The sequence below is a fragment of the Nematolebias whitei genome, chromosome 4, assembly GCF_014905685.2.
Source record: "Nematolebias whitei isolate Nwh7 chromosome 4, NemWhi1, whole genome shotgun sequence".
NCBI classification, from domain to species: Eukaryota; Metazoa; Chordata; class Actinopteri; order Cyprinodontiformes; family Rivulidae; genus Nematolebias; species Nematolebias whitei.
In genome coordinates this window covers 15,425,560-15,438,907 of record NC_056501.1, presented here as the reverse complement: position 1 = coordinate 15,438,907, position 13,348 = coordinate 15,425,560, and the positions used below count along the sequence as shown (strand labels likewise).

At 36.7% G+C, this 13,348-nt stretch overlaps 1 protein-coding gene across 1 annotated transcript in view; it reads left to right on the top strand.

The window, feature by feature from the left end:
• The window catches only part of fgf13a (fibroblast growth factor 13a), a 32,148-nt gene that overhangs the window by 13,134 nt on the left and 5,666 nt on the right, over positions 1–13,348 (top strand). The window contains exons 3-4 of the mRNA XM_037675755.1: positions 658–761; positions 11,508–11,703. Coding sequence (XP_037531683.1) covers positions 658–761; positions 11,508–11,703 — 300 coding nt within the window. The remainder of the gene's footprint in view (positions 1–657; positions 762–11,507; positions 11,704–13,348) is intronic.

The window sequence follows — 13,348 nt, the reverse complement described above, 5'->3', positions numbered from 1 at the left end:
TAGATAGATAGATAGATAGATAGATAGATAGATAGATAGATAGATAGATAGATAGATAGATAGATAGATAGATAGATAGATAGATAGATAGATAGATAATAATTTTAAACCCTTCCTGCACTCTTGCAATATTCTAAACTATGTTTCTAGACTCTAAATGCTCTAAAAGAGCGCATGCTGTGATGATTTCAGCTCTCTGCTTCTTCTGCTCTTTGCCACCTGCAAGCATTCTTGGCCACGCCCAGTTCTCCACTCTGCACAGAGATTAGCTGATCAGCTGCAGCAGGAAGTTTATCATGCAGTATGGGTTGCACAAAGGTGCAGCAGGTACTATATAATTTGTTTTAAATAAAAAAATCCATGCCGATCGTGTAGCTCATCCATCAGTCAGTCAGTTGTGTGTCATATCCAATCTTATTTTGAAAATCCGCTATAGAGCGTGTCCACGAAAAACGAACTGCAAAGTAGTGAGGGACTTCTGTAGTGGCTCCCTGAACTTTGGTAAAGCCTATTTGAGTTTGAGTTCTGACAGGCCAGGAATAAAAGACTTCGACAGTGCAGTATAGAATTCTGTGCAAAATTTAGTAATTAATGGTTATAAATGTGTAGCTTTGTTTGACCTGTTTGTTCTGCTTCTCCATTTTTTTTTTTTTTCAGCCACGTTCAACCTCATTCCAGTGGGCCTTCGAGTGGTGGCCATTCAGGGGGTGCAGACCAAACTCTATCTGGCTATGAACAGTGATGGCTATCTCTACACATCGGTGAGTGCATGCTGCAGTGTAGGTGTGAGACCATTTGTGTAAGAGTTTTTAGTCTGGCAACAACAGTCACCTTTAAATGAAATGACACAGGCGGGACAGAAAGAAGAAGAAAAGAGAACTCACATTGCATCATGTTATTTAATTTTATTTGTGGACAGAAGTAATCCTCTCATGCTCACTCAGACACAACACCCAAAGCCTGATGAAAGAATAACATCATTTTCTGTTCATTTCAGTGTCAATAAAACGTTCAAGGATTGTATAAACCGTCTAAGCTGTGACATCTCAGATGGTCCCGGTTGGCTTTTTGTCTTTGATTAAATGTGCAAGGTTATGAATAATTCAGTTAGTGGGCAAGTAATGTCTCAGTTCGTCTTTTCCCAAATGCCATCACTACGCTGGGAGGCAGGCGTCACTCAGATGACTGACAGGCTGTTTGGATTTAAGCTGGAGGGCACAGCAGGTGCACTTACTGCAGATAAACAGTTTTCTTGGTCAAATTACTAAAGATTGTTCTTTATGGTAAAGGTCTCCAGACTGATCGCCAGTAACAAATGCAATAAACAAAATCTAATAATCTTGTGACTTTTTGCAAAGTAGCGTTGTCTGACAAGCTATTGATTAAGCAGTGAGATTAGGAACATCAGGATATTTTCAATAAATCCTTCTGTCTTCAATGTGATTCGTTTTTAAACTGATACATGTCGATTTCAACCTCATCGCTCTAAATTAGAATTTCATTCTATTTACTTTTGCATGGTTATGAAAAAAGTGTGTTAAATTTTACTCAAATCGAGAAGATTAAATCTGGATTATACAAAGACCTGCTGGCTGCACAATATGCATCATCTATGCTGCTTCAAATACTGTCTCTCTCGAGGAATACGATACGTCTCATCCATGTGTTAAACTGGAAGGAACGAGTTGGGGGATGGGCTGCAGAGCTTCTAATTCCAGCTAAATTAGAGAGGAAATTGAACTGAATGTGAAGCTGGCTACCTAATAGTCCCTGTCTTCTTGGAATTGATGTTATGTCGAAGCACTACACAAACACACACCCACACACACACACCCACACACACAAACAATAAGCCAATCAATAGTCGGTCAGTTTTTGGGGAGATTCACAGTCAACAATAGAGACAGCAGCTGACACAGTTTGGGTGGAGTGCTGATGTTCTTGATGTCTTTTACATGCGTGTCTGTGTTCATCTATGTGAGGCTGGAGATGTAAGAAAGGAAAAAAAAAATCTATATTTTCATTTAAAAAAAATAAATACAAATTATATTATTTGCAAAAACCAGCTCACTTTCTAGTGGTTCTAATTAATTAATTATTTCAACCTTTATTTTTACTGGTTAGTCTAATCTAGGCAAAATTATAAATGTGAGAGTGTGTTTCCATATAATTTCTTCTTATGTTTTCTTGGGGTGAGAAGCTTTTTGAACGCATTTAGAGGTAGTTGGGAATAAAAAAACAGTTAAGGAAAACATTGATTTGTCTACTCAATTTATAAACAAAGTGTTTCTTTAGTTGTTGCAAATTGTCTTTATAAATATGATACGTTATAAAATGAGCCATTCAATTCCATTTCACAAAATCTGAATTTCTGTTTCTCTCAAGTTAATCATTTCCTTCAATGAGTCTCTTGATTGTGATGATTCAATTACAAAGACGACGTCCTCACTTCTGTCTTCAGAAGTTGGAAGGAGTTTAAAAAGTTTGCAAGGTTGAGACATAGAGATGCACCTACCTGTGCTGGCATTTTCTATAGCTGATATTATTATTGTATTTATTTATTTATTTACTTGCATTACTTTGTTTCTGTAAAGTATAAGTAGACCTGTCACGATAACAAATTTTGCTGGGCAATTAATTGTCTCAGAAATTATTACAATAAACAATAATATTGTTTGAAATTTGACAATAATTAGTAATTATTGTCAAATTTAAGAAGAAATGTTTGTTAATTTGTTTGCCTGTAGTACCTTTTTTGACCACTGGATGACAGTATAAGACTGTTTGAACTGAAGGATGGATAGTGAGGGAGTAAGCAGCAAGTCTATAAGAAAAATGGGAGGGAGGCCTCTTGACGTGACATGGGCTGTCTCTTTCTTTTTTTTTTTTTGGTTCTCAAAATGATGTTCGGTGTGGTTTGAGCTTTTTAGCGTAGCATTTGTCAGACAAAGCTTTTAATAAAAAATAAATAAAATCAGTAAACAAGTTCTCAGCTTCTTTTTGCAGAGAAAAACGACTTTTTACACGAAGGCACAGGTTTCAATCGTGAATTTTGGAGCTTTGACAAGACAGAAGTTTTTTTCCTCCGAGGTCGGCCTGTTAGCTTAGCTCCTAGCTTAGCTTTTTAGCTTAGCTGCTTTTAACGATCCAAAAACGTGATTTTGGACGGTTAAAACAGATTGTAAAGAGAAAAGAGAAAGGGAGGGGTCAGTGAAGAGCACTGGAGTTGAGCTTTTTGTCATCTAGCGTCTTCAGTAGAAAGAGAGAGACACGACGAAACGATAAAGTCAATAAATGAAAATGAGGCAGATAACGTTCATTTATCATGCAATTAATTGAATTATTATTTATTGCAACAGGCCTAAGTACAACATCAGACTGATTGACATCAACCCCAGAAATAATGAGTGACACGACCATGTGGGATAACACTGAAATGGGTACCAGGTAGAGGTTTGTGCACCCCGAGCTAGATCATAACCAAACATATTAAAATGGACCGGTCTCAGTTTCTAATGTTACAGAATTGTTCAGGTGTTCAAGTCCTTTTTCTCACTGTTTGTAATTTATCAGCTCAACTGTCTTGGTCCACAGGGAAATTTCTAAGTCCACCTGAAAGCAGTTGTGACTCACATCAAATATGCGTGCCATGTTTGAGCATTTAATGTTATTTACAATAAAAATCAGAAATTTTATAAAAAGGAAATAAGTATAAGGGTAATAGGAAGAACGCATGTGTGGGTGGATGAGAGAATGAACCAGTGAAAATATAATCATCATCAGTATCAGTCTGAGAGAGAGAAGAGGAACAGGTTTAAAATAATTTACCTTATTTTTTCTATATTGCCTTTTTGGCTATTTTTGGCAGAAAACACCCCAATACCTCTGGAATGCTGAAAGAGTAGATTTAACAAACATTTTTATTTTAGCTCAGTAACGTTTTTTTCTGGATTCCAGGAATATCTGCACATATCTCACAGGCTCCGTTTGAAGTGGTGTTATTAATTTCCTAGTGGGTCACATTGAATTAATGTGAGTCATGAAGGCTCCAGTTGAGTATCGTCTAGACCCCTCAGTGTGTGTGTGTGTGTGTGTGTGTGTGTGGGTGTGTGTGTGTTTGCATCGGTGAAACAAAGCATTCTGCTTTTGTGGAGTAGAGATATTTCTCAGGATATGTTTAGAGGCCCTTATATCAGGAATGTTTATATATATATATATATATATATATATATATATATATATATATATACAAATCTACTGCGATGATTTGTGATGTTCATGTCCACTGCAGTACTCTGGCTCTGATGATTTAATTTTTACACTTTCTATGAACTGTAAAATGCCTAACTTCATATTTAATTTGATACAATATTTTGGCTCCAACAGAACAACTGAAAGCCTCGGACTTAAACTACTGAGGGAATAAACTCTATAAATCCCCCGTGTCAGGTAATTAATCCCCATATACTGAGGGATTAATTAACTGACTCAGGGCAGGCTGGCTAATTAACAAACTAGGATGGGCCGTGCACTGAAAGCAGAAAATAACACTATGAAACTAAAAATGTATAACAACAACAAATAACTTTAAGCAAAACACAATGTATAAAATCAAATAAAAATAATCTACGAATGCTAAAGCCTAACAATCAAAACACCACAAACCTCCAGCCCTCAATAAAACAGGATTCAATGACATATACCTCTTCAGTCTTACATGAATTGTAATCATCACTTCATACTTGTGTGTGTGTGGGGATAAGTTTGAAAATAAATGGAAGGTAGATGTAAGGTATTCATATTCTTGTGTAATTGTACTTGTATCCTGGATACTTCTGACCATAGATATACATTTAGTTTGATCACACCAGTACCTTTCCAGCCATTTAGCCAGCACAAAACCATTGAATAAATGTGTTGTTGTACGGATTCACTTTGTTGGGGTGTGTCAATAATTACTCTGTTTTACGTGCATGTGTGTGGGGGTGGGGTGCGTGTGTGTCCGTACTTTTGAATAAATATGTACCCTGTGTGGGAGTGCCTGCTCGTGCTTTGGATTTGCTTTTACCCACAAGATTAAACCTCTCTGGGGTATTCCTAAACAAATAAACACTACGAGAACATGTTGTGTTGAGCTAAATAATATCAAAAAAGAAAAGACGAAACAAGCTCCTTTTTAATCCACTTTAACTCCCTTCAAAATCTGGATTTAAAGACTCATCCTCAATGCTCAGTCATAGATTTAGTTTATCTTAGTGTCACAAACACTGATATGTCTGGAAAGAAGCTTACAGGGTGCTCAGTGTTGATTGAATTGATTTAATTAGTGTTTATTTACTTTAATAAAGCATCTGAAAACCCACTGCTGTGCTCATTGATTCACCTTTTCTTTACAGAGTGTATTATTATAGTATTTTACTTCCTGCTGACTGCATTCGAGAAACCATTAATGGACCGTAATTACTCCCTGGAAGCAGACAGGGTACAGTTTAAGTATGAATCATAACTGGTGGTTTTCTTAGTATACCTGCCTTGATAATGGGATATTCATTTCCCTTATCTGTTAAATTGCACACGTGTCTGTGAAAATACTGAACATTTTTCTGATGGGCAGTGTGTGTCATACATTTGTGTTTTACACAGAGAAACACTCAGCATCGAATTATCTCAACACTTCAAAAGCATTTAAACATTCCCTTTCTGGGGGAAGGCAGGTATTGATCCTATATGCTCCACACTGGTTTGTCATCATTATCTGCATCGTTTTTATGTCTATATTCTCATTTACCTCATTTTGTATATTGCTTTGTGTGTTACCTGTTGTTCTGTCTGTACAGCACTTTGGTTGGCCTTGTAGCTGTTTTAAGTGTTTTATAAATATAGTGGTATGGTATTAGATCATAAAGAGTTCAGTTATCACCAGGATTTATACCAATTTAAGTCATGACAATTTTATCTGAGTCACAATGCTATGCATGTGTAAAATAAATTAAGAAATTCACTAAATCTATTTATAAGGAATGGTGCAATAAAGAGCAATTTATGATATTTTCTCAAATAAACATCTGTAGAAATATTTTTTTTTAATCAAAACTGAAATTATCTACAATGAAAAAAGGACAATGCGACTCTGTCCACACAAGAACAGCATTTTGTGAGTTTGCATCTACACAGCAATTGTGTTGTAGGAGCCCCGAAATGGTATATTTTTTTAAAAACAGGGCCTAAGGTGAAAATGTCCTAAAAATCAGCATTTGTGTTTTTGTGTAAAGAGCCTCTATTCATAGATCATAGTCTCACCTCCTGCCTGACCCTCGACCTCAGCCATGTCAGACACAGCAACAGGAATGACTCATTGCATTTTTGTGTTTGTGTTGCAGATAAGGCTAATAAACATTAACACATTAGCTTAAATCAATTAGAGCAAAATGCATTTATTATTGTACCAAATAATCCAAATCTTTCACTTTATTGAACATTTTATCATCCATCCATCCATCCATCCATCCATCCATCCATCCATCCATCCATCCATCCATATCTTACACTTGTTCCAAAGTCGGGTCAGGGGGCAGCAGCTTGAGCAGGGAGGCCCAGACATCTCTTTCCACAACCACCTCTTCCAGTTCTTCTGGAAGGATCCCAAGGCGTTCCCAGGCCAACCGAGAGACATAGTCTCTCCAGCGTGCCCTGGGTCTTCCCCGGGGTCTTCCCCGAGGTCTCCTCCCAGTTGCACATGCCTGAAGCACCTTCCTAGGGCGGCACCCAGGAAGCATCCTTACGTGATGCCCGAACCACCTCAACTGGCTCCGTTCGATATCGAGGAGCAGCGGCTCTACTCTGTCTTTCCTAGATGATTGAACTTTTCACCCTATCCTCCAAATATGAGGTCATGGTCATCAATCAGAAAAGAGTGGATTGCTCAGCTCTCTTCAGGTCGAGGGTGAGGTTCTGCCTCAAGTGGAGGAGTTCAAGTATCTCGGGGTTTTGTTCACGAGTGAGAGAAGAATGGAGCGTGAGATTGACAGACAAACTGGTGCAGCATCTGCAGTATTGCAGACTCTGTGCCGGTCCATTGTGGTGAAGAGGGAGCTGAGCCATAAGGCAAACCTCTCTGTTTACCGGTCAGTATATGTTCCTACCCTCATCTATGGTCACGAACTCTGGGTACTGACTGAAAGAATGAAATCGCGGATACAGGCGGTTGAAATTAGTTTCCTCCGCAGGGTAGCTGGACTCTCCCTTAGAGTTAGGGTTAGAGCTGCTTCACACTCAGCTGCAAACCGCTCCAGTGAAAGCTGGAGATCACAGCACGATGATGCCAACAGGACCACATCATCTACAAAGATGGAATCCTGAGGCCACCAAACCGGAAACCCTTTGCCCGCTGGCTGCACCGAGAATCTCTGTTATGATCTCTGTTATAAAAGTTATGAACAGAATTGGTGTCAACGGGCAGCTCTGGCGAAGTCCAACTCCCACCCTGAAGTCCAACTTACTAATGGCAATGCAAACCAAACTCTCGCACCATTGTATAGGGACTGAACCACTCAAAGCAATGGGCCCGCATTTTATCAATGATACAAAAAAGTAAATATTGCAAAAAATAATCCAGTAATAAAAACTCCTATCCATTATACATCAAGTATGCATTTGAAAATGTGTGGTAAATTGGAATACAGTTCTAAAAATGATCCTAGTTAATAAAATATTTAATCTTATGTGATTTAAGCATAGGGAAGAAAACCATTTCTTTCAGCAATCCATCGCTGGATACTGCAATGTAATGCCCTGTATTTGGACTGGCACGACTCCCAGACAAAATTATCCTGCACTTATGTGGTCTTGTATTTTAATGAGGCATTCAAAGCCTTTGGCTTTCCATCCTTCTGCTCTTCTTTAGGCCCCTTTCCACAAAGCAGGTCAAAGAACATGGTTGATATTTTTACCAGCTTTTTTTCATGGTAAGATATGCAAGCAAGAAACAGACAGGAGCCTTTTGTGACATTTTATATAGTTTAAATAAATCTATACAGTAACAAACACATTGGTCTCCTATCCATTTTTTTTTTTTTTTTTTGGCTGCGGTAATTCAATTTAAAAACAAACTTAAACATTCAATAGTGGACATAAACATTTTACCTAATTTCTTGACAATATAGCATAAAAAGGTTAATTTTTTATTTAATTCAGAAAAGAACTGGAGAAACTTGGAGATAGAAAGATGATCATACACAAAGGGTTTTAGTGAATAAAAAGATTGTAATGACAGACAAAAATACTTCTAGAAATGTGCATGAATCTAACCACCATCACAGTCTTAATCTATCAAAAAAGAGTGGAAAAGAAATGTGGGATCCCCTGCCATTTCCATCCATTTTGTGTCATTTGGCCCCATCCTATTTTATTTTTACAGACACACTCCACTACAACAATACCAGCCAAGCAGCGTCTCCTCCGTCTTGGCTCGAACTGTAGCGTATATCCATCTGTGTCTGTCTGTTTGTCAATAGACTCTCATTCTTCATCAGAACAAGTGTAATCAGCCAAATCCACATAAGCTCGTTATTAGAGGTACAACAGAACTAAGCTCGAGAGCAGCGTGTCGTTTTGCTTCCAATTACTGCTTGTGCATAGCAGAGATGGAAGCGGTCCAAACCTTTCAAGGCAGCTGTAGTTAAACAGCCTGAACATGGGGAGTTAAGGAGAAAGATCGGAAGAAATCACTGACGTTTTGAGATTGATGACGAGTCAAAATGTTAGCAATGAGCTACAGAATGAAATTTACTATGAATGAATTATGACTTTAATTGTTTCACCTATTTCCTTTGCTCTCTGATTGTTTTTCTTTTATAAATAACAGTTTAATGCTGTTTTCAGTAGGGGGTTATTACACATGCACAGTTTCAAACTGTGTTTGTAATGCCAGAGTATTTAATGACTCCATTGTTTTTTTTGTTTTTTACTTTACTGATACATTTTCTTAATTTACTTCTTTGTTTGAATTAACATAACTTTACGTGCATTTTTCTTTTTTCTTTTTAATATTGCAGCTGGTGTCTTACATACATGCAAAAAATAAAATTATTCCACAATATCTCCAGTTAATGGCGTTCAGCTACTAATCAAGGTTATTGTAATCAGCAACTTAAATGACTTTTTTAATTTATTTCTGAAAGATTCAAAGAGTTTATAACTTACGATGAATGACATATTGAATTTAATGTAAGACCCTTTAAATAGATTTAAAAAATACCCATCAACATGTAAAACATTGGATATGTATTTTCTTGAATGCATTAAAAGTAGAATAAAGTTACACATGAATGTAAAATAAAATAAAAAGTCACAAAGACAAAACCTTTTCTCGTTTTGTTGGGAAGGACAAACAATATCACAGTTTGATGAAAGAAAATAATTCAAAGTTTGGTGCTATAGCAGTACATTTCTTTGTTTATGTTTTTTTTTTTTTTTTTATTATTCAGAGTGCAACATTTTCTAAAAGTGAGAGAGGTGAAAACATCCAAACTGTTGTGACAAAATATCTGAATCCACGAATCAATGACATTTAAAAAGTGGAGCTCATCATGTTTTTGTACTTTTACACAAGTTCTACAAATAAACATGTAAAAAAAACAAAAAGGGACTATATGAACATCTAACTGATGTCACGAGAGGCTGACATGATTTTAGATATTATGTTTCCATGAAGTTTGACAGAGTTAAAGGATTGCATTACACTCATTTATGTCATTTCAAGTTTGACATTTAAAACAAGTTTGAAACTTTTGAAGAAAGTTGTCAACATTTCAGTTATTTTTTACAGAAAAATATAGGCCGCTCTATACAGTAGTCCTTCACTACTTCATGGTTCAACTTTCCCGGACTCCCTGTTTCGCGGTTTTTCAAAGTAAGAGTGGACATGACACACAGTTGGCTGATTGACAGATGAGCCACATGAGCGGCATGGATTATCTATTTAAAATATGTATATATTTTTTAATGATTTGGCACCTGTTGCACCTGTGTGCAGCCCACAGGTGCAGGGAGAAGCTCCTTCTGTAGCCTGTCATGATCTCCTCTCTGCCACCCACACATTCTGCTCCATGCTGAAACAGCTTTGTGAAGGGTTAACCCTTAGCTGTCCAGCTGCACCGACTGACTTTTGTCTTCGAACTTATAATTCAAAGTATGTCACATCGTAAAATTGTCATAATCACAAAATATAAAAGTGTTAAAAGTTAGTTATTTTTAATTATTTTAGAACTTCTATGTTCAGTTGTTACAGTGTAATTGATCAAGAAATACATTTCCGCTCCGTTCTGCATCAGCTGCATGAAGGGTTAACCCTTTGCTGGCCTGCTGCGCTTCTCTTCTCTATGTAAATACTGCATGGATTGTTTATTTAAAATATTACAGTATTTAAATTGTTTATTTGCACAGAAGAATGGGAGTATAACTTGAACTTGGACTATTGTATCCCTATTTCATGGTTTTTCCCTTATCGCGGGAGGCGTGGTCCCCTAAAACACCGTGATAAACAAGGGACTACTGTATATAAATTATTTTTGTGGAGTTCAGTGTTCTCACAAAGAGTTTCCACAATTAACCTTTCTGTGTCAAATTGTGCAGTATTGTGAAAGTTGCATTTGTACGTTTTAATTTGCCAAGTGTCCTAAAAAAAACTAAACATTGCTGCCAGACATGGAAATTGCCACACCCCAAATACAAACAATGGCTACAGCATACAAACTTTTACCTTAAGAGACATAAATCTTACCAAAACTTGTAAAATATATTATTAAATCCCATAAAAAGTAGATTTCAAACATTTCAGTAAATGTATTTGACATAATGTTGGAAAGTTGAGCTGCAAAACTACATCTCTACGGAGGCTTTCCACATGCAGAACATTATTAGAAAAAAAAGACTGTACTTGTATTGAGTGCAAATGGATTGCACATAAATTTATTAGAAAGTACTTCTAAAAGTATTTTATCTCTTATTGTTCAATTAAGAAGGTTGTTCCTACAGTAGAGTAAACAACATAAAAGTCTGATGGCTGTTAATAGAGGATCTTGTCCAAGATAGATTCAACAACAAAACTCAGACAGATAATGAATAGCTCATTTATAATTAATGCTTAGGACCAAATTAAAATGTACAACTCATTTGGTGTGTGTGTGTGTGTGTTTTATTAATGGTTCTCATTAATGTCATTGTACTTTTATCTATGCCATAAAATGCTGCATTATTCACAGCAATGAATAGATTTAGACGATTATCCAGAGACTGGGAAAAAAGAATATAACCTGCAGTTAGTTCATTTACTCTTTAAGTGCCTGAGCGTGTATTGCTTGTGCATTGAAATGTAATGGAACAAACACTGGCATAATGAGCATTTGTATTTCTGCTGTTTGCATTAAAAACAAGTATTCAGTGTTTTTAAGCCTTGTGAACTACCAGCTAACATTGTCCTCACACTGTCTGTTTGTGCCACTGAACAGGAACACTTCACGAATGATTGCAAATTTAAGGAGTCAGTGTTCGAGAACTACTACGTGACGTACTCTTCCATGCACTACCGGCAGCAGTCAGGCAGGGGCTGGTACCTCGGTCTGAACAAGGAGGGAGAAATCATGAAGGGAAACCACGTCAAAAAGAACAAACCAGCAGCCCACTTCCTTCCCAAACCTCTCAAAGGTGAGCCCACACTGATCCCTTTTCACATTTATACTGTTCAGGTTCTGCTTGGATCAGAATTACTGGTGTCATCCATCAATGTGGCTACAGAAGCTACACCTAAAGATTTTTTTAAAGAAAAGAACACAAAGTGAACTAAAAAAGTGTGTGACACCGAGAAAATATTTGACTGAATACTGGCTGTTTCCAAAACATTTAATGCTCTGCAATAAAGTTAAAGCTATGGTAACTTCTGGACATATAATTAGATTAATTAAGCTGTCATACATATAATTAGAAACTTGAAACCTTTACTGACCAGATGTTTGACCGAATGGTCAAGAAGATGGAAACTTATAAATAAAATACCATTCAACTAGAGCTTTTCTGGGAATGAAATGCCCAATAAATATTTATTTAAATGATTTGGGTCTTTTAGGCTGCGACCTGAAAAGGAAGAAGTGGATAAAGATGATGGATGTATGGATGGATGGATGTATGGATGGATGGATGTAAGATGTATGGATGGATGTATGGATGGATGGATGGATGGAAGGATGGATGGATGGATAGATGGATGGATGGATGGATGGATGGATGGATGGATGGATGGATGGATGGAAAGTTTGGATATATATATTTTTCACTAAAATGTGTACTACTGTGCACAGTACATATGCTATTTAGTATTCCTCTCTGAGATGCTGTCATGTGCCTTTTGGATAGTTTCCTCCAGCTGGTCACAGTCTGCTGCAGGCTCGGAGCAGAATGAGGTTGAGCTACTGACTGTAACCAAAAGCTGCACAAACAATATGTTTCAGTGCTGTAAATAGTAGCTCCAGCATTTTATTTCCATAACAGCAGATTTAAAAAGAGCCCCACCCAACCAGGCAATGTGAATGCATGTGTGTGTGTATTTATGTGTGAGTGGAGAAGAAGAAAAAAAAGGAGAGAAGAAGAAATGGATCTGCTCTTTGTTGAAAAGGCTACAGTCCTTTCATCTTCTGCAAGACACCTGTCGGCAGAAAGGAGGTACAGCCAGAGCCTGTTTTCTCTTCAGTGAAACAAAAAGAAAAGCACCCTGCCTTTATTTTATGTTTTACAGTTTTTTTTCTAGAAGAAAATCAAAAACTTTCACTTGTTAGGTGTCTCTGTATGGTTACCATTTGATTTTGCATGTGCAAAATCATGTAATTATATAAAAAAAATTGAATAAGGTTCAAGCAATAAATTGGCCTCTTAGTAAATCACCTGTGTACAAGAGTAATCTGTCATATATTTTATTTTAACAAAACTAATTTTAGCTGCTTGAACCTTTTATACAATAGTTGGCTAATGTCACAATTTTTTTAATAAAATGTACCGTAATTTCCAGACTATAAACCGCTACTTTTTAACACGTTTTGAACATTGCGGTTTATACAATGCTGCGGCTAATTTATTTATTTATTTTTATTTTTTTTTGATGAACTAACGAGTTTCATGCCACCAAAATATTTAGCTTTGTCACACCCAGGCACTCGCATAGCTGCCCAATACACATCTCTCTCTGAGGTGGTAGCGATAAATGACTTCCTGGTAGACTACTGTATGTTTTTTTTAATCAGCCATGTTACAGGCACTGTTCAGAAAAAATTATATATATATATATATATATATATATACA